At 50.6% G+C, this 20,817-nt stretch overlaps 1 protein-coding gene and 2 long non-coding RNA genes across 11 annotated transcripts in view; 2 read left to right on the plus strand and 1 right to left on the minus strand.

Annotated features, from left to right (window-relative positions):
* The window catches only part of Gm28913, a 22,148-nt gene extending 15,005 nt beyond the window's left edge, over positions 1 to 7,143 (plus strand). For 2 of the 3 annotated variants that reach the window (XR_878525.3, XR_878523.3), the window contains exons 2-3: positions 3,214 to 3,300; positions 6,357 to 7,143. This is a non-coding gene — a long non-coding RNA (predicted gene 28913). The remainder of the gene's footprint in view (positions 1 to 3,213; positions 3,301 to 6,356) is intronic. The other variant, XR_878524.3, reaches the window with a different exon arrangement.
* The window catches only part of Ikbke (inhibitor of kappaB kinase epsilon), a 25,002-nt gene extending 5,495 nt beyond the window's left edge, over positions 1 to 19,507 (minus strand). Inside the window, exons 1-17 of one of the 7 annotated variants that reach the window (XM_011248052.3) lie at positions 19,237 to 19,501; positions 18,605 to 18,693; positions 16,800 to 16,872; positions 16,374 to 16,484; positions 15,613 to 15,753; positions 15,056 to 15,185; positions 13,547 to 13,728; positions 13,277 to 13,437; positions 12,014 to 12,124; positions 11,669 to 11,848; positions 10,793 to 10,989; positions 10,092 to 10,156; positions 9,924 to 10,015; positions 9,707 to 9,793; positions 5,781 to 5,856; positions 5,545 to 5,660; positions 3,179 to 3,255 (exon numbers count right to left, since the gene is read on the minus strand). In XM_011248052.3, coding sequence (XP_011246354.1) covers positions 3,179 to 3,255; positions 5,545 to 5,660; positions 5,781 to 5,856; positions 9,707 to 9,793; positions 9,924 to 10,015; positions 10,092 to 10,156; positions 10,793 to 10,989; positions 11,669 to 11,848; positions 12,014 to 12,124; positions 13,277 to 13,437; positions 13,547 to 13,728; positions 15,056 to 15,185; positions 15,613 to 15,753; positions 16,374 to 16,460 — 1,702 coding nt within the window. In that variant the 5' untranslated portion in view covers positions 16,461 to 16,484; positions 16,800 to 16,872; positions 18,605 to 18,693; positions 19,237 to 19,501. The other 6 variants (XR_003956262.1, NM_019777.3, XM_006529764.4 and 3 more) reach the window with 6 other exon arrangements.
* Gm51644 overlaps positions 15,487 to 20,817 on the plus strand; it is a 114,910-nt gene continuing 109,579 nt past the window's right edge. The window contains exon 1 of the long non-coding RNA XR_003947997.1: positions 15,487 to 15,571. This is a non-coding gene — a long non-coding RNA (predicted gene, 51644). The remainder of the gene's footprint in view (positions 15,572 to 20,817) is intronic.

Consider the following 20,817-nt stretch of genomic DNA (forward strand, 5'->3'; position numbering starts at 1 on the left):
CAAGTTAAAAAGATGAAGAACAGCCTAGGGTGGGGACCATTTTATGGGATCTCAGGCCTAGGGGAGCCCGCGGGGATGAGGAAATGGAACATCAAGTAACTATGACAACACTGCTGTTGTGGACAAAAGACTGAATATAATTTTGGTAAAAAGGAGCTGAGGAGAAATGCTTTGGGGCTCCAGAGCGAGGCGAATCTTGCTGGGTGGGCGGGTGTGTGTACGGGAGATGTTGCAGGTGGGAACGCTGGGTGAGATGTTAGCGTAGCTTCGGCCCTGCATCCTCCACCCTCCCCAGCTGGCAGCTGGTTGGCTCCATCCCTGGAGTCTCTCACAGGTAGGCCACCACCTTCTAACTGTCCCTCTTTGCCCAGCAGCTTTTTTCAGAAGGAACAGCTTTGGGTAGAAGTGCCCGTGCCTAGATCGAGGCTACTGCCGACGACCTTAAAGCTCTTGCAACGAGGAGAGACTGCCCCCTGCTGGGCTTTGAGGAAATTGGTTTCCCAAGTTGCAGTAGCTCCAAGGTTAAGAGCAGCGGGTCTCAGCCCCTTTGGGGATGACTGCCCTTTCACGGGGGTTGCCTAAGACCGTTGGAAAACACAGATATTCACATAAAGTTACACCCGTGGAGTGGTAACAAGAATAATCGTATGGTCTGGGGTCACTGCAACCTGGGAGGCTGTATTAAAGGGTCGTAGCGTTAGGAAGGTTGAGAGCCACGGATTAAGAGGATTCTGGTTTGCGCTTCCACTTTCCCATCCCACCACCCCAGGAGTGGGGTCCTCTTCCTGGGCCTGCACTAGCGAAGGCCGAGGAACCTGAACACACTCCAGCTCTACCTCCTAGCACCAGGCAGCTGTGAACAAGCGAGTTGGCTCGGGTAACCGTCGTGTGCACACATGGATGCCTATCCGGATCACAGGGGAGTGCCCTGGAGCCTGCGGAGCAGCCTTCCAGAATGGCAGCGTGCAACACTCCTGGCACCTGGGGCTGTCCACATTCTAATAAAATACTCTGTGAGAGCAGTACATATAGACACTCTTGAGGCTATGAAATGGGATGGTTAAAAGAAGCTGGACGCAGAATGATTGCACTAACTAGCTGTTCTGTGCCTGTTTCCTAAACTATAAAATGAGGAAAATTGTGACACAGAGAGGATTATTGTTGATGATCATTTTTGAGACAGGGTCTCTCTACATAGCCCTGGCTGGCCTTGAACTCACTATGTAGACCAGGCTGGCCTCAAAATCACAGATATCCACCTGTCTTTGCCTCTTGAAAGCTGGGATCAAAGGTGTGTGCCACCACACTCGGCAGTGCATAGAGTTTTATGAGCACTAAATAATTCAAAGACTTATGGAGTCCTATTTAGGTTGGTGCCTAACATCAAGGCGAGGCTTTAAAGCTTAGGTGGCGAGAATATGGTGTTCCAGACGTGGAGGTAAACTGAACTTCCTCACACTCCTAAGCCACAGCAGTGGCCAGCTGGGCACAACACCTTGGCTGAGTCCCACATCCTGCCGCTTCCAAGGACAGGGGGATGTGCCTTTCCCATGCCCTCTGAGGCCAGGATCCCAGGGAAGGCCCCAAAGGAAAGAGATGACATGTTCTGAAGATCTCCATGTCCTCATTAATGACCACAGGACACTGGTGACCATGGTGACTGAAGACCTGGATTTTTAATTTAATGTACTCAATTAATGTAGAATTGAAAACTGAAGCAAGTAAAATTTTTCCACTAAATAGAGCTTTTTAATTGTGTTAAGGCATATCACATTTACTGAACATTTATCTTCTAGACAGAGATATAAAGTATATAAACTACACATGGGATTTTGAAAATTTAGCATGAAAAGGAGCATAAAATATCTCTTTAGTGGTTTTGTTTATATTAAGTATATGCTGAAATGACATTAGGATGTATTGAATTGAATAAAATTTATTAAATTACTTTTGCCCATTTTTTTCTTTTTAATTTGGCTGTGAGAAAGCTTAAATTGCACATATGGCTAGATATTATATTTCTCCTGACAGTGCTTTATAGATTATCCTGGGGCCAGAAGAACCTTAGGCAATGAGGCAGATATGGAAATGTTTGGAGCATAGGGTGGAACAGGACGTGAGCTCTAATATGTCAGCTCGCTAGCTAACTGGGGCTTTTATTCCCAGGCTTCTCCAACTTTGTCCCCACCCCTTCCCACATTCAATCCTTACCCTGACTACTCCACCCTCATCCAACTCAGACAAGCTGGTTTCCTTCCTAAGCCTATGAAGGGTTGCCCTTGCCCAGAAGGTCTTTGTGGACATTAGCAATAACATAAGAAATCTCCTAGTCCAGGAACTCTAATGGGGATTCCTTCTGATCCTCATTCCCAGATGAACTGGCTCTTTTGGTGGTCTACAGACATACTAGAGGGGCTGGGAAGATGGCTCAGTAAGTGCAGTGTTACTGCAATGTGTGGACACTAGAGCTCACCCATGGAATGTTGGGCAGGTGTTGTGGCCACCCATGAGCCCAGTGCTAGAGAGGTAAAGACAGGAGATCCCCAAAACAAGCTGGCTAGCTACATTAGTCAGAATGGTGAACTCTGGGTTCAAGTATGAAGACTCTGCCTCAAGATATAAAGTGCAGAGCAATTGAAGAAGAAGCCAAGCATCAGTCTGTGGCCTCCACAACATGTAAACACACATGCATTCATGCACACACAAAACACACACACACACACACACACGTGCACACACACATGTACACACGCACACACAAAACACATGTGCACACATGCACACACACATGTACACACACATGCACACACACATGTACACACACATGCACACACATGTACACACACACACACACACACACACACACACACACACACACACACGCACACACGCACTCGCGCGCGCCAAAACCAAACCAAATGAAACTAAAGGGTTTCTTTTCAGGCCCCTTTCCACATTACTCCAGCTCACTGTATCCTGTATCCACATCTCCTGAGCTTCTATCATGACACTCGGGTACAATGTCTCTCAGTGGCCTACAGACAATGTGCAGGCAGAGACTCTTCCTGCCTTAGACCAACAGAACCCCAACAAACAAAGCCTCCCTCCAGCAAAGCCAAGGAGATGGAAGGGAAAAGAGAAGGAAGGTTTCTAGTTGTTGGCTCTTTTCAAAGCTCACCTGGCCTCATCCTGGATTTCTTGAACTGTTTGTAGATGAAGTGCATCTTGTCCAAACAACACTGAATCTTCTGGATACTGTGGGCAGAAAGCAGACAACTCAAACACCACAGCAGCCACAGGGTAAGTTAGCATGTGATCTGGGAGTGGGGAAACTGGCCCGTCTCTAAACTTATTTAGATAATATAGACCAAGCCTTCTGTCTCTATTATAGATCTCACCTTCCCTTCCTCCCCTCTCCCCCAGCAGGTGAGACAGAGGGTCTGGACTGGGTAAAAGAGCCATATATATATATATATATATATATATATATATATATATATATATATAATACCTGCTCCATAGAAGGATCCAGCAACCCTACCTAAAACAGTAAGGCAGGGTGGGGTGAGGTGAAAGATGGCCTCTCGAGGGCCTTGTCAGCCCAGGGTTTAAAGTCATTACTGCTCTTCATCTTGTTTTTCACACTGGACACAACTGTGTCCCTTAGGGCACTGGGGTGTCCTTCTTCCCTTAGGGCACTCCGTTATTCTTCCTCACCCTCAGGACTATTTGGCTCCACTCCATCCCAGAGATTTCTAGGTACCCTCAGGTGTTCCTGGGTTTGGGCTAAGTGCAAGCTTGTTCCTGGGGACTCAGCCAGCCCCTCTGCTGTCCTACTGAGAGGTTGCCGTGAGGATGAGATCGCCTGAGATCGCCTGAGATGAGTGTAGAGCCACAGTTTCACGTGTGTGAAGTCAGAATTGCCTTGTGAGTCCAGAAAGGCACCTCAGTGCACACAGAGGGTTTGCGGAGCACACTAGCGGAGTGGGGGAGGGGCGGCTAACCCAACAAGCTCAGACTCTGCCAGAAGAGCTGGGTGTGGTATGTACACCGCTCATCTCAAGCACTCGTGAAGCCTCTCGAAGTCTACGTGACGAGTTCTAGGTCAGCCTCTGTTACATAGTGAGGTCTTATAAAAATAAATAAAAAATTTATAAAAATGTAAATATAAAAATAAAGATTAAAATAAAAAAAAATTCTCAAAAAAACAAGCAAAAAAAATTACCGTAGATGAGACAGAGTACACAAGACTGTTCTGTGAGGTATTTGAATTAAGAACTGAGGACATGGGACATTAGATCTGCAGAGACCTCAATGGCCATGGTCTCCATGGGACAAGGGCGTCGGTGGCTCTGCACTTGATAGATCATGGGTCTGTGAAAACAGTAACAGGGTTCTTCAGAAGCTACAAGCCATGAGCCGGAGAGATGACTCCGTGGTTTACAGTACTTGTTCTTGTAGGAGATCCAGGTTTAATTCCCAGCACCCAAATGGTGGTTTACTCACATAGGACCAATTCCATGTGATCTGATGCCCTCCTCTGTCCTCTGGTGCCACTGCATGTATGTGGCCGACAGAAGTAAATACATGAAAAACACCCATACACATAAAATAATAAAATAAAATAAATGTGTTTCTTTGTGTTTTGAGGCGGGGTTTCTCTGGGTGGCCCTGGATGTCCTGAAACTTACCGTGTAGACCAGGCTGGACTTGAACTCACAGAGATCTGCCTGCCTCTCCTTCCTCATGGGCTGAGACTAAAAGCAAGTAATACCACACCCATTTTTTTCCAGAGATTTTAAACGTATGTGGCCAGCCTGCCTGCCTATCCATCTATCCATTCATCATTTATCAATCAATTAATCTATCTATCCATCTATCAGTCTCTCTACATTTATCTATATCTGTCTGTCTGTCCGTCTGTCCATCCATCTGTCCGTCCATCCATACCATCATGTGGTACTGGGAATTGGACCTGGAGCCTAGCACATGCTAGGCAAGTGCTCCACCACTGTGATACAGCCCAGGGAAAATAAGATAAATTTAAAATCCCTGTTTGCTGTAAACTCTTGGGGGGAGGGGGGTTGGGGGGAGGGGTAGATCTAACCTGAAGCTCACCCATCATGTATTGATTGTGACTCAGAGAAAGTGATCCTCTCTCAGAATGAGCCTTCTCTCATCTGCTAACCAGCAGCACTGGTGTTTGTCAGATTCAGCGAGATGCTCTAAGTGCGAGGCCTCTTTACAGACACACCCAGAGAAAAGGAGCCGGATTTCCCTGCAGAGCTACAGCATCTGCTGTGACTCCCTCCCTGTGAGTCAAGTCCCCAGTTAGGGCAGGACTCAGGTCCTCTTCCCAGAGCTGGTCTCAGGAGAGTGCCTGGCTCTTCCTTGGACTCCTCTCCCACACCTTAGCCCCCTGTCCCTGAAGAGAGCAATCAGACTGACTCAGAGAAAGCTGCTGAGCCTTTGGGACCACTGTGCACCCCCCAAGTGACCCGTCCTCCACAGCATCATCACACAGACAGTGGGGATCTCACAGACCTTTTGTTATCCTCATGAATCTGGTCCCGGTTCTTTAAAAGCTCTTCACCCAGACAGCTCAGGCTCCTTTGGGTTTCTGTGACATTGTGGGAACATTTAGACAGGATCTCTGAGAGCTGTGGGGCCAAAAGAGAGAATCCTGTAGGGTCCTTGACTCAAGGCTAGGCTGTGCAGTCCGCAGGCCCACTCTCCCTACCCCTTGTTCCTGTAAAGCTCTGCCCTCCTGCTTCACTCACAGTCTGCAGCCTGGTTCTTAGCTCTGTGGCCTCCTTTCGTTCCTGGACGTCAGGCATCCCCGCTCCACTGCTGAACCTGGGTGTGGGAGGAAATAAGGATAAGGCTATGTTTGGGGGTTCAGGAGGCAGATGAATAGGTAGAGGATTCTGTACCCACACACAGCTTCTTTGTGACAATCTTGTTGGCTTTCTGAGGGTTTGAGACAGAAGAACCAACTTGACATGGGCCTTACACACCAAGGTCGTGATATTGTTGAGCATTGTAAAGAATGAAAGTTGAAGTAGGTTGAAACACCGGAATTCATGAAAATATACAAGCCTACAATGCAAGGTAGCTATTAGAAAACACCTTGCTAGAAAGTTCTAGAACTAAGCAGAATGAAGTTCTTTTCAGTAGAAACTATATTTCCTGACAACCAGTAGCACACTGATGGGAGGGTACCAGCCCATAATAGTCCAGGACTTGGACCATGAACATTCCACTGCCCCGTGAAATGATTGGCAACTCAACCAAGAATGATTGACAGGTGTATATCTTCAAGGTGTCAAGGTAACACTACCCTGGTTCTTTTGCAGGAAAAATACACCTACACAGTACAGAAATCACATGACCACTACCTGTGGTGTGTACCCAGGAAGGACTCAGCATGGTTGATGGTGTGTTCTAACACAAAATGTCCAACAGTCTGAGGAGCCCCCAAAGATGCTGCTGGGAAAGAAGAAGCCAAGTGACAACAGAATGTTCTATGAACCTGAGGGTGGGGCAGTGGACTGGGAGCTTTCCTAAGCCAGAGGAATGAAGACAAGGGGTGTGTGGGGTGAGGGCGGAGGGAATAGCTTAATAAACTCATGGAACAGGACTACCACACACAAAATGTAGTCTTGGACTGGTTTCCAGTTTGGACAAAACAAACTATAAAAAGGAATTGTGGGACAATTTGTGACAGAAAATTTCCAACCATGGTACAGAGGAGATGTGAACGTACTGAGGGAAGAGAGCTCACCTGCTTAATGGGAAGAGCAGGTTATAAAACGCTAAGGGACAGAATGTGGGTGACAGTTTACAAAGCACACGCACAAGAACACATGCACACACATGTACTGAGGGAAGAGAGCTCACTTGCTGAGGAAAGCAGGTTATAACATGCTTAGGGACAGAATGCAGGTGACAGTTTACACACACACACACACACACACACACACACACACACACACACACACACACACGACAGACAAAGAAGGGGACCAATGCTATGTGACTACTCGTGTCTGGGTGGGAGGTCCTTCTCCACTTCCTGACTTTCTCCACCAGCATGTAGCCTTTTTAATTACTCCCTCTCTGTTTTTATTTTAAATTTTTATACAATATATTTTGATCATGCTTTTCCCCTCTCCCATCCCAGGCCCTCCCTGTATCCCTACCCACCCAACTTTCTGTTTTCTCCTTCTTTAAAAACAAACACACAAAAATCTCAATAGGACAAATATCAAAACAAAATAAAAGAGAGTCTTGCCTCCTTTCCCCCAAGAACCCAACAACCATGGACTTCATTTTATGTTGGTCAGCTCCTCCTGGCCATGGGGTCTTCTGTAGAGTGGTCGTTACTCCCAGTGGTACTCTGCTGGGTGGAACTGATTTTCTCTGTGCCAGAGGGTATCAACTGCAAATAGCTTTTTGTTTAGGGGTAGGGCCTGCTGTCCACTTTCCCCTCGCAGACATAACCATATTTTCTTTCTTTCTTCCTTCCTCTCTCTCTCTTTCTTCCTTCCTTTCTTTTTTCTTTCTCTCTTTCTTTGATACGTCTCTCTATGTATCCTTATATCCTGGAACTTGCTCACTATGCAGGCCAAGCTGCTCTCAAAGATGCTCATGCCTCTGTCTCCTGAGAGTTAGGATGAAAGGCATATGTCAGCATAGTCTTCACATGATAACAATTAAAGAAAGAATCCTGTATCTTTTTGCTTGGAAGTGCAGGATCAGAGAAGGATGGAAGAGGTGAACAGAGAGTCTCGGAGTCCACCAGAGCCTCTATGAAGGCAGGAACTCTGCATTGCTTTACCCGCCAGAAAGCTCTGGGGGGTTCATAGCAGTTATCCTATGTGTGACTATTGGCTTGTTATGGGAGTGAATTTATATTATTGGGGGTTGAGGAGTGGGGAGACCTCGGGATTGCTGAGACCTGGCCTGATGTCCAGATCTGTCCAGCTGGAGACCCTCTGGATAAAAGATAGGAAGCCCGCCTTGCTAAGGAAGCACTCTGAAGCAAGAAAGGATGATCAGACGGGAAGGAAGTATCACTTTGCCTCCAGCAACAAAGGTGACATTCCACTCATGAAAACGTTCCCATCCCGATGTAGATGACTTAGACTCCAAGGCTTAGAGAAATCTACAGGTCTGAGGATGTCTGGGAAAGAATGGGATTACAGAGGAGACTTTAGATATTGGCCAGGCAAGGGAAGGTACAGATGGCCCATGGTCTCCTGCAAGCTACATCTGGTCCCTGCAGGCTCCTCTGTTCTCTATCCTCCTTCATACAACCGACACCCACTGGCCTCAGAGCCTAGGAACCAGAGTGGAAACCCCAGCTCCTGATGCCTGTCTCCTACAGGCTGTCAGTCCAGGGCAAGGGAGAGACAGACACCCCACACATTCCTCTATATACCTCTCCCCAGATCGAGAACTCACAAAGGACCACAAATGGTTATTTTCTTGCTACCAACCTCTCTAGAGGTGGCCCCTCCAGTATTCCAACACTTCCCCACCCACCCCTCTCCCTAGCTTCCCTCCAGGATGTGCCTCACACGTTCCTCCCATCCCCCTATCAACCTAGGCTTTGTGGGCTCGGAACCTCGGTGACTTGGCTCCCGTTTCTAGAGGGCCCTTCCTTCCCCAGGCTCATGTACCAAGGAAGGACTGGCAAGCACAGGCCCTTCCGTGGAGCAGAAGTCACATTGTACACACAGATCTCATCTCTGTCGTGGCCAGAGGACTGGCCAGAGGATATCCAACAGGAGTGCTCGCAATGGCCAGAGGATATCCAACAGGAGTGCTCGCAATGGCTTCCAACCTCTCCCACCACAATTGGCGCCAATCCTGTCACGTGACTGGAAATAGTTCTTGCTCTTTTTCCTCCCTCCCCCATCATCTCACCATTTGTTTTAACCAAGCCCTGGGCCCACACAGGCATCCAACCCACCCTGGGAAACTTCCTGTACTTCCGAGGGAAAGGCTCAAGTTATTGGGATGGGGAAAAACTTCCTCGGGCTGCAGAACTCCGGTCTCTCATCACGGACACACTACAGCCTTTCAGAATTCCGGTGATGTTCTCCTGATCGCGGCGAATCCTCCCTTGCTCTCTCTCTCCACCCTTCACTAGCTTAGCGTCCTCCTTCCCGGGCTCCTTCTTTTCAGCTCAGAAGGCAAGGACAAGTGGAAGACCCAGCTGAAATATGAGCAAAAGCTACAGAGGCTGAAACAGTCTGAATTTCCATCGCTGCTGTGCAGGGACAGAACCTGGGAATGGGTTCTTCCCCTGAATTCTCTGGGAGGCTTCACACAGAACGAGTGTCACGAATCATTCAGAGTCCTGGTGAATTAAGGTCCTACCTGGGGTAGGGGGCCTGCTTGTTCTGGGACATGAAAGGGTATCTACCCTTTTGAGGGTAGTGAGACTGCCCTTACCCGACTGCCCTCGATCCCAGAGAGGCAGGGCCCCGGTGGATTTCTCCGTGATAGGCAGGACTAGGCCAGGGATGGATATACATTTGGGAATACAAGGTTTGAAGGACCTGGTGAGGGTGCTAATGTTGGGGGAAGGGGAAGAGTGGGAGCAGGAGGGCTCTGGCTGGGAAGGCTTATACATCTCAGGGGTAAGGAGCAGAGAGGAGAGCTGAAGGGCCCCAGTTGGCCTAGGTGGAACACCCACCTTTCAGTGCCCAGGCTGCTGCTGAGGTAGAGGAGGGCTGTCCGTGTGACCTCCAGTGTCTGCTGGCACGTGTCCTGAAGCACCTCCCTGTGTGAGGGCAGCCCAAGTCAGAGGCGCCTCCACCAGGGCCCTGCGCTTGTAGGCGTGACCTCGGAAAGGGGTAGGAGAAGTCTGGACGGGTTTGCTATGCACTCCTCCAGCGCTTCACGGTACTCACAGGACCCAATGTAACCCCCGAAGCATCAACGCCTGTCCATCCAGCAGGACCCGCGCCAGCCACAGGGCCTGGTAGCCAGCGCCCAGCACCCCCTGAAAAGTACAGATGTGCAGGATTAGTCCTTCCTCGTGTCAAACCCCCTTCTGCCTCCTGGGGGTGGCCCCTCACCTTAGCTGTGCTGTAATCGGCCTGTAGGTCAACCTTAGGGACGAACTTTGGGACATCCAGAGCAGCTGCAGACAAAGACTCTGTCTGAGGGGCCTGCTTTTAAAGACTGGGTCAACTCTTAGGTTATCTTTCCTTGTCCCCAGCACACAGTCGCTGCTGATCTCCCATTTAAAGCATCCCCAAACGTCGACCCTGTGGATCCTCAAAGTTGCAGTTATTTACCGCCACCTTGTGGCCACATCCCAGAACTACACTCCAGAGTTCAAAGCCCTGCCTTAAGACTGGAGAGGTTAAAGCTCACTCCCTCACCTCGGAGGAGGACTGAGCATGATCCAAAGGAGAAGAAATATTTATCCTAGAAATTAAGGAAAGAAAATCTATGTCTCTGTCCTCCAGCCCTTTTTCCCAGCAGCCTGGACTCATGCTCCTTTCAACTCAAATATCCAAGACACCCCTACCAGTGGCCGAAACTGATGAAGGTATAAAGGCTCTAAATGCCCTGTCTCTGTTGGAGGATCTGGGAGAAACCCAAGGAAGTCTAGTCACCAACTCAAGTCACGTGGCCACATAGAGGCATGTATAGAATCCAAACCCAAATATGCTCTACTCTATGGGCCAGAGAAACACTCACTAAGAAAACAAGTCGTGTTTTGGGAGGGTGTCCAGAGTATAAAAGACTCAGCCTGAGTGGCCCTACTCACGGTCCCTGAAGGCCAGCCCCTTAGGTGTGTCGCTGGACATGCTGAACAGAGTTAGAGGGCTGCTGGCAGCTGTGTGGGCGATGTGCTGGGCTGAGAGGCTTGGCTCAAGGACACAAGGGTGACCCTCGAAGAGGTACTCCTGGTGTTTGGGGGTCACGTTGGTCTGCTCATATACAGCCTCCAAAAAGATGGCAATCCTGCACATGTGAGAGGAGAATTCTGTCCGGGGGCACCATGGGAAGGCTCAGCTTTTCTCCAATAGGGTCTGTGTGGGGGTGTGGCCAGGATGGGCACCAGCTGGCTCTGCAGCCCCCTACACACACAAGACACAAGAACTGTCCTAGCTAGGGCCCAAGCATCTAAATGGAACTTCCCAGGCTTCAGAAGAAAGGCGGAGCCCAGGAACTCCCCATGAAGAATGGGAAGAGGACCCCAGAGTTCAGATGCCTAACCTCTGCCTTTATGCCCAACCCTGCTGTACTGCAACAAATTCTCCCCATCCCATAGAGTGCTCCAGGTGTGGGGGGCACATCCCATCTCGAAATACTGAGGCAGGAGGATGGAGAGTTTATCAGCTGGGGCTACCCAGCAAGATCCTGTCTTAAACAGCAAAGGCCAAGAATTTAGTGAGAAAAGGGTTCTATGAACAACAAATTACAGACCCAGGAAATTGAGCACCCCGCCTCTGGGACAAGCAGTGCCAGCTAGCATTGGGAAGAGTGGGGGATTCGGAACACAAACAAGGAAGACTGTTTGCCTTGAACTTGATGGAGATAGTACTTTCCCCAGATATGTTTTGGGAGATGACCCCTTGGACCCACACCACTGCTTAGACAGGGAAGACTCCTATTCCCCCTCTCTCTTGCTCCCACTCACGTGTTGTGGGCGTGGATGTAGACATGATGCAAAACGGCCTGGGGTAGGGAAAAGACGTGGATGACCGTTCGCTGCAGAATGTCACTGGTCTCCGCGAAGAACTGATCAAAGCCCCAGCACTTATCCTCTTCCACCTCCAGGATGTTGGCCAGGATGGGCACCAGCTGGTTCTGCAGTCCCCTGCACACAGAAGACACGAGGACTGTCAGAGCCGGGGCCCAAGCGTCTAGATGGAACTCCCCAGGCTACAGACGAAAAGTGGAGGCCCCTGGGGCTCTGCTGAGATAGCTTGGCACTCTTGACTCAGCAGAAAGAAGCGATCCCTAGCCTGCCCCTCCCACTTACATGGACAGTCTACAGGTGATGGGGAGGCTGTAGCTCCACTCCAAGGGACCATTTTCCTGCTTCTGAGTCCCTGAAATGGCCCCGGCTGGCTTCTCTGTGGTGATTCTGTACCTGTAGTGGGGCAGAATCAGGGCTCTAGACCCCTCCCCCACCCACCCATCATATTTAAACAGGAAACTCCAAACATCACAGTCCATGTCACTCAGCCACTGTACGGTGGGCTGGCACCCTGCTCCACCTGTGAGATCACCTCTGCCTAGGCAAGCTCCATGCTTTAGGCAGAGCCCTTCTCGCTGTTGCTATGGCTACACCAGGTCTAGCTACCTCCACATCTGTGCCATTACAAGCTCAGCACCATATGTTTTCTCCACTTTTCTAACTGCCCCTCTGATCTATCCTTCCCTGGCAGTTCATCCCATTCCAACTCCTGACCCCATCCCTAAACCTAATAGCATTGGCTCTACACAGCTTGCCCCAGGACCGAGGGAGCATACACCAACCTTCCTGAGGACACACGGGTAACACCTTCCTGAGGTGTCTTCCATTTATTACAAGACTAAGAAGGAAAGAGAAGCTAACCATTGTAAGCTCTGAGGGACTCAACCAGGAACAATTTCACATTCCTGTGCATATGCTGCAAGCTTGCTGTAGACCCCAGAACCTCTGACCTCCAAGGCCACCATACCCCGCCTCTCAATAACCGCTGGAGACAATTAACTGCCAATGGTGCAGACACAGTGCTTATGGACTGCCCTGCCACCCTGAAACCCTCTTCTCTCAACTGCACATTATCTACAGCCAACATACGTTTCTGCTTTTCCTCCCTAAGGGTTATTTATAATGAGCTCTCGGCATTCAGTCCAGTGGATATTTTTCCTGCTGCCCTCCAGCTAGAACCTTGGGAATTTGTCCCAAGATTTGCTGCCTCTTTCCTACACAGACTCAATAACAGCTCAGTAGACCCTCGTATTGCAGGTCCCTCATTTCACTGGCTGGACTCTTCATCTCTTTTGTTCTGTGTAGTACATCCTGGCAACTTCTGTCTTAAGTTCCTCCTAGCAGTCAGTGAGAGACACTGGGTACCAGCTCCATCTTTACCCCTGCAGGCTCTGTAACCTAAGCCTTAATGGAGACACAGTGAGCTAGGAATGGGCGCAGGGCTAGAGGGAACACTGAAGGTAGGGCCCAGTGGAGGGAGGGCCAGGTGTCTGGAAGACACTCAGGGCCAGTCCTCTTCATTCCCTGTCCCATAGCCCACCGTACATGATCTCTTTGTTGCGCCGGGGCCCACCGAAGGGGATGAAGGGCAGACTGCCTGTGGCTGCGTGGTACAGGGTCACCCCAATACTCCAGAGATCCACAGTCACACCAAATGCCTTTTGCTGGGGTTTGCGCAGCACTGCACGCTCATACATGTCAGGGTGCTATGGAAGAAAGGCAGAAAGCGGCTATGGAGGGACAGCATGGGCACTCCTAGGGGGACTCTTAAGGAGGCACACAGCGAGGGCATAGGGTCACCAACATGTCACTTACCAGGTATTCCTCTGTACCATAGACAGAAACAAACTTCTCATCATCGTCCAGCTTGCGGGCAGCCCCGAAGTCAGACAGCTTATAGATGCTCTGCCCCTCCTCGCCCACCAGGCGCATGATGTTCCCAGGTTTGATGTCCCGATGGACAATGCCATTCTCCCGCAGGTGGTTCATGCCAGCCACTGGGGATAGACAGAGCACTAATGGCTTGGCTCAGCTAAGGATGGGGAAGTATCCAAATAAAGAGTTGCCACAAGGAAACTCAGGGGCAGAGAAAGAAGGAGATCAGAGATGCCCCCCCCCCCAGGGCAAAGGAGGGGCATTCCAAGCTAGAGGGATGGATCATTACCATTGCACTGGCCATTTTTCCTGACGACCCTGGTCCAATTCTCACCCCACTCCCAGGTCATCTCACAACTGGAGCCAGTTGACCCAGGTGATCTGACACCCTTTTCGGGCCTCTGCAGGCTCCAGTCACACACGCAGCACACAAACATATGCAGGCAAAAACACTCATATACGTAAAGTAGACATAATTTAATAAAATTTTAAGGTGGTGGTGAGATGGTTTTGTTGAGAGCACCTGCTATTCTTCCTGAGGACCCGAGTGCAGTTTCCAGCACCCACGCCATGGCTCATAGCCATTGTAACTCCAGGTCCTGGGATCTGAAACCTTTTGGCCTCTGAGGTTATCAGGCACACACACAGTGTACATGCGTACATATAGGCAAAATATTCATACACACAAAATAAATACAAGGAAGGAGTCCCAGGGACATCAGAATATAAGACTCATTTGGGTTCTTTGGGGAGGTTAAATATACCTAACGAAATGTATCACTTAAAAAATCGTCTTTGAATGTGTTTTACTATGTAGCCCAGGCTGCCCTGGAATTCCTGATCGACCTGCCTCAGCACCCCCCCCCCCCAGAGTGGGTGGGGAGCAAGCAACGCGGCCCTTCAATTTAGTGGATTTTTAAGCAGACAGCTCAATAGCGTTAGACACATTCATACACTATCATGCAAACATCCCCAATGCTTCTCACCAAAAACTTCTCCTCCTGCCCTGATTAACCAGCACTCCTTACTCTGTGCGTCCAGCCCTGCACAGCAGTCTCCCTGTGCCTCTGACAACTTGGGGCTCCCCTAGGGGCTGAATCCTAGTGGAAGTATGGGCTTTGCTTTTCTGCAGCTAGCTTGTTCCTCAGCATAGGGCCCTTCAGTTTCTTTCACACTGCCCAGGGTGCTAGATTTCCCTCCTCTGCGCAGCTATACGCCGCCACCTGCAGGCACCATGGTTGTATCCTGTTGGGCTGCTTCACCCGTGGACTACAGCGAAGGATGCTACCTGCCTTCAGCTGTGGCAAATACACCGTTTTTAAGAACGTTCTTCATACAACTTTGAACTGAATGAATCACGTGGATCCTTCTGGCCCATCAGAAGATCACACGCATCCTGGACTTTGGCCATGGAGAGGGCCTGTGCCTCGGGGGCAGGGCATGGCTCACCCACACAGCGCAGCACCACTAGGAACTCCTCTTCAGAAAGCCCGAACGTGTTCTCAGGGTCTTCCAGCACGCTCAGCAGGCTCCCACTGGAGCAGTACTCCATGATTAGCACCTTCTGCCGGCTGCCTCCCTGTGCAGGGACAAGGGGCGGGGGGCGGGGTTGGGGAAGAAGGTACTTCCCACTGTCTGGAGGTTGCCTACCTAGAGGCTGGCAGCTCTCATTTCCGGTTTCTTGCTTGGCCTTCTTCTCGCGCCTCAGACCCATCTCAGACACAGAAACCAACCCAAGACAACCTTTTCCGAGAAGCCCTCTTTGATTGGGCACTTATTCCAGTTTCCTTTTCCAGTGATTTCCCAGTGTGGTTCCACACCCTTGAGTGTGGTGCTTGGTCCCTCCACCACCCCCACCCCCACCCCCCACTCCCCTCCCCCACCCCACCCCGTGCCCTTCCCCAATCAATGCCTCTGGACTGCTGATGAGCATGGCTTGCCTCTCCCTGGACTTCGAAGGTCAAGGTAAGAACATTCATTCATCTCTGACCAGGCAGACGACCCACCGTTTCCTCCACTGCGAATAGCTTCACGATGTTCTGGTGATTCAGCCTCCGCAGGACCTCAAACTCCCTCACCTGAACCTCAGGAGGTCGCCGATAGCTGGCTGAGTTGAAGACCTTTACAGCAACCACCTCCCCGGATTTCTAGCGTGGGCACAGGGCGAGAGTAAGCAATGGGGACCACCTCTGCCGGGAACCTACCCCTATTGAGGAGCTGCAATCTTTTCTTCTCGTTAGCCTCTCCCCCAACCCAGCCCCAGAGGGAAGCAGGGGTTGGGTGGGCTCACATCAGCAGCCCCCTCCCCTACCCAGGGAGCTCGAGCAGCTTGGAAGTGACACACCTGATGTCCCTCAAGGGTCGACTTGTGTTCTTGCTCATTTTGTCATAGATAAGAACTGCCCCGGCAGTCTCCCCTGCCTCCAGTTCCTGAGCACCGTGTGTGCATTCTGACACAGCTCTACAGCCACTATAGGGACAAACCCCAACAGGCCCAAACTCCCAGCCCTGCTGTTCCTAGATGGCACTTGCTGTCACCTCCTCTCTTGCCTTGTTCTCTAGTCCCAACATGCCTCTGACAGAGGCACCATTCCAAGGAATTTTTCCAGCATCCCACACCTCAGCCCAAATCTATGGAGTCTTTTTCTCATCAGAGTTGACAGAAATAAGGGTCCCAGGACTCTGTCCAGCTCCATAGAATCTTAATGCCCAAATGGAGAGCCTAGCTCCAGGGCATGAAAGGGTCTGGGGCCAGAGTTGCTGTCACCTTGTTTCGGGCCTTGTACACACTGGCAGTGGCCCCCTGCCCTAGCAGGTCATCAGTATGCCACAGGTAGTTAGTGGTACTCTGCATCTCCTGGGCTTGGCTATCTTCTTCCTGAGAAAACAAAACAAACAACCATGTGGGGGGTCCTAGAGTCCCATGTCTTACCTGCAGTAGACACTGATAGCCAGCCAAGACCATCCCATAAAGGGCTCCACGCAGCCACTGCACAGGCAAGGGAGCTGGGGAAGCGGTGGCTCAGGAAGGTTAAGTAACTTCCCCCCAAAGAAGCAAAAGAGCAGCAGGGTGGGGGGTCTGCTGGGCCCCAAGCTTGCATCTGTTCTACCCTTGGGGACTGACTTCTCTTTGTCCTGTGCCCCAGGTCCCTCCCAGAACCCTTCAGAGGTAGGCCAGTTTACAGGAACAGACCTTTCTCTGTCTCCTCTTTCAGGCACTGGGGACTCAGAGTTTTTGCATCCAGGCCTGGGGTTGTCCCAGGAAGCTGACACAGTGTGGGAGGAAGGGCCCTGGGTCAGCAAAGGTCAGGCAGATCCAGTCACACTACCACAAATCTCCAGGATTGCAACATGAGCCTGGAGCCCTCACCCCTTCTCTGCTTTTGTGGCCCCTGACTTCCTACTGCTGAGAACTAACATCAGGCCACCAGGCCTTGCTCATTGCTTTACTAGAGGGAGACAGCCAAGGAGGAAGGATGGGAGGGGAAGAAAGGGAGGAGTAGATGATGTGGGGGAGTGTAAAGATCTAAAACCATCAAATCCAAGGGCTCTAGAGCTCCAGGGAAGATCTGAAACCCTCCACAACTCTGCTCCCCATCTTTGTGCTCATCCCGTTCTCTTCAAAATCTGGTTCCTCTAAAGCAAACGGTTCCAGAAAGTGAAGTCTCAAAAGTTACACTGACTGCCTGTCTGAAAAATAGGCCCAGAGCCGGTCTTTGGGGATGCCTGAGGCAGGAGCATAAGAAGGACCCCCAGCCCTAAAATGCTTTGAAATAAAGCTGCGCCCATCAGACAGAGCTCTAGGACCGCACTGGTGCTCAAACCAAAAGTGGTTCCATTCTGAGATCTTTGTTTTGTTTTTCGAGACAGGGTTTCTCTGTATAGTTCTGGCTGTCCTGGAACTCACTTTGTAGACCAGGCTGGCCTCGAACTTAGAAATCTGCCTGCCTCTGCCTCCCGAGTGCTGGGATTAAAGGCATGCACCATGCCCAGCTCCATTCTTTCTGCCTGTTTTTTTTTTTTTTTTTTTAAAGACAGAGTAGCCTAGACACCTGCACTGGTATTGAGGATGGTCTTGAACTTGTGTGTCTACCTCCTAAATGCATGGGTTATGAGTGTGTACCACTTTCCCCTATCACCTTGGTGCTGGGGGCTGAATCCTTGGCTTCATGCATGGTAGCTAAGCATGCCCTTTACAAACCAAGTGAGCTATAGCCCAGCTTGTAGTCTGATTTAAAAATGCATGGAGATGCGGGAGGTTGGGGTATGTGAAGTGGGTGTAAGGGGATGGGTGGAGGAGCACCCTCTCAGAGGCAAAGGGGAAGGGGGATGGAGTAAAGGGACTGGGAAGTGGGGGCAGCATTTGGAATGTAAATAAATAAAAACAAAAGAAAATGCAAACTTTGGAGAATGTAAGCTTTTGAGCCAGAAGCCATTTAAAGAGATCAGTAGTCACACCCCAGTTTCAGACAACACACACATGTTTGCTTTAGGCAAAGGTAAGGATGCTGATGAGACCTTCTGAAGGCAACATGAACGAGTTGTCCATGCTTCTCTGTATGGCTGAGGAGTCAGCCCAATGCAAGGCTCAGACAGGGCACTGAAGTGGAGGCCAAGGCTGCAGTCTTGGGAGCTGGGTGCAGCAGATTGTGTCACCTTCAGCTGGGGGCAGCAGATTGTGTCACCTTCATGACTCTACCTAGGCTGGTCCTCAACCAAGCCCTGCTACTGGGGCAAAGCATAGCTGCAGTCAGGAAGGCGGGCAGTGAGGTGCACAGAACAGCATCCCAGATGGGCAGCATGGCCCTGGGTTCTGTACCTAGAAGCTCTGATTGTGGCACATCTGGATTATCTCTGGATCATCCTCCCATCCACCCTCCCATCCCCAAGACCCTCTGTGCATAGAAGGTGCAGCACAGCAGCCTTCTGTGAGTCAACGCCAGCCTGCCCACAGACTCCTATCCTCCTCGGGGGCTCCTCTGTGGCAGATACACATACCTGCACTCCAAGTGGCTCAGAATCAGGCAAAGACTCTCCCTGGCAAGTGTGTGTTTTGCTTTCTGTCTGGGGCAAGTCCAGGAGCTGAGCTACACCGGAAAGAGAAGGGTGGGTGGATGAGAGGCCCCTTCGTGCTGTTGCTGTGCTGTTTGATTCTCAGCCCCATCAAAGGCCACCAGTCCCAGCCCTTTAACTTGTTCCTGTTGTCACCTTCCCTACAGTTCTTGAAGCGAGCAGAGGGGGGGGGGGGGCGGTGTCCAGCTTCTTTCCAGCTGTTCTGGAAACCTCTCCTGGTTATTTGGGCCCCAGGGGAAAGATCCCAAGCAGAGGCCAGTAGAGGCCCCCAAAGCTGAACCCCAGCTTTGCATCAGCATGTTGAGAAGCAGAGCCCAGGAGGGGAGCTTTTTTTGGCCAATCATGGTTCTTCTCAGGGCCATCATGGTCCCTGCCCCTCACTGGCCTCCAAGCAGTCCGTTCTGAGAGTGTTTTCCCACAGAGGGAGTGCAGAACACTACCAGGCTCCCAGCAACCACAAGAAAAACACAGGACTCGGGCATTCAGCTGAGTATTGACTTGAAGCTGCCCCACTGGCTTCCCCACACCACCCTCCTCCACAGACACTACACACTCACCCCATCTCCTATCTCAGTTGCAGGGCAATGCAGACTTGTGGAACTGGGTGGCACCCCCAGGGATTCAGGCCTTGAAGTCAATCCTGGGCAGTGCCTAGAAGATCCTGGTAGCTATGGGGCCCCCCAGGATCCACAGGCAAAGCAGGTGATGGTCTTGAGCCTGAAGGTCTCTTTCCTGCCTCTCTGAGAGCAGTGGGGTACCCAGTCCCAGGCTCTTAACTATCATACTTCCTGATTCACTTCTCTCTCTCTCTCTCTTTCTCTCTTTCTCCCCTCCTCTTTCCCTCCCTTCCTCTCGCTCTTAAAGGGACAGGCATCTCAACGGCTGCCACACACACCTCCACTCCCCCTTCAGTAAAGGGAAAGAGGATTCTGTGAGTTGTCAAGTGGAAGCCATAGGGCCATCGCCTGAGCCACAAGGAAGCCAAGAACGGAGGCTGGGGGCTCTGTGACAGGCCACTGAGTACTATGCTGGCATCTCTGGAGGGAAATTCAAAGCTCTGCTTAAAGTTAACTAAAGAAGTCCAACAAGTTAACCAAGTTGAAAACTGCCTAGAAAGAGCCAGGACCTGTGCTTGCCCCTCCTAGAAGCTGGACAGGACTTATCTTCCTTTAGAGCTTTCAAGAACAAGTACACACCCAGATCATAGCCCCTACTCTGACCTTACACACAGCAAAACCTGCTCCCACCTGGTGCCGTTTTCTGACCACAGCCACTCAAATGCACTGTGTGCTTTAGGTAGTATGGATGGCAGGGGGATGGAGAATCTGGGAAGTGGTTTTTTTTTTTCAGACCATGTTTGATGGTATCAAGTTCTGTACACCTTTAGTAATTTGCCCACCTTCCCAGCCATAAGCCAGTACTCCAGATATCCTGGGAAGCCGGGAAGGGGGGCTGTGCTGCTCTGGTCAGCTCTGAGTGGGCAGTTGGACAAGGGGTTAAAACCCAGGAAATTCCATGTTTCTCTAGAATGTTGGTGGGACTTTCCCCTGGCCACACCTGGTGATTTCCTCTGCCAGCCCCACCCCACCACAGGGAGGAGAGGCAAGAACAGGCCCGGAGCTTGTCGCTGACAGATCCACCCAATGATAATGTGACAGCTAGAGCCCTTACAGTGGCTTTTCACAGTGAGGCCAGGAGGGGCAGACCTGAGGGTTCCACACTCCAGCCTGTGTGTTACAGGTTTCCACCTGGCAAGAACATGGGGGATTGCACTTGTCGATCATGGACTTGGAGAGGACAGAAGCATGCATTTTCTCTAGCACATTATTTAACAGGTGCTGTAAGACCCCCTTTTCTAGCAAGGTGGACCTGTTCAATGTGGCTACTCCATCAGTCTAGAAAGTCTGGGTTACTTTTATGGTAAGGGTACCCCTCAGGCCCACGAGGTATTTGCAGTGTCACTTTGACCATGCTGCAGGCTATACTCATGTTCTTCCATGAACCTGCACTCTTACTCTCCTTTCACTGGCAAGCCTATTCTCCTTTTCCACCCAGGGATTTTCACACCTTTTAACACAAGAGCCAAGCCTAGTATCTCCTGTGAAGCAGGCACTGTGCTCAGGACAGAAAAGGGAGAC

Source organism: Mus musculus, chromosome 1 (genome assembly GCF_000001635.26).
Source record: "Mus musculus strain C57BL/6J chromosome 1, GRCm38.p6 C57BL/6J".
Taxonomy (NCBI): Eukaryota; Metazoa; Chordata; class Mammalia; order Rodentia; family Muridae; genus Mus; species Mus musculus.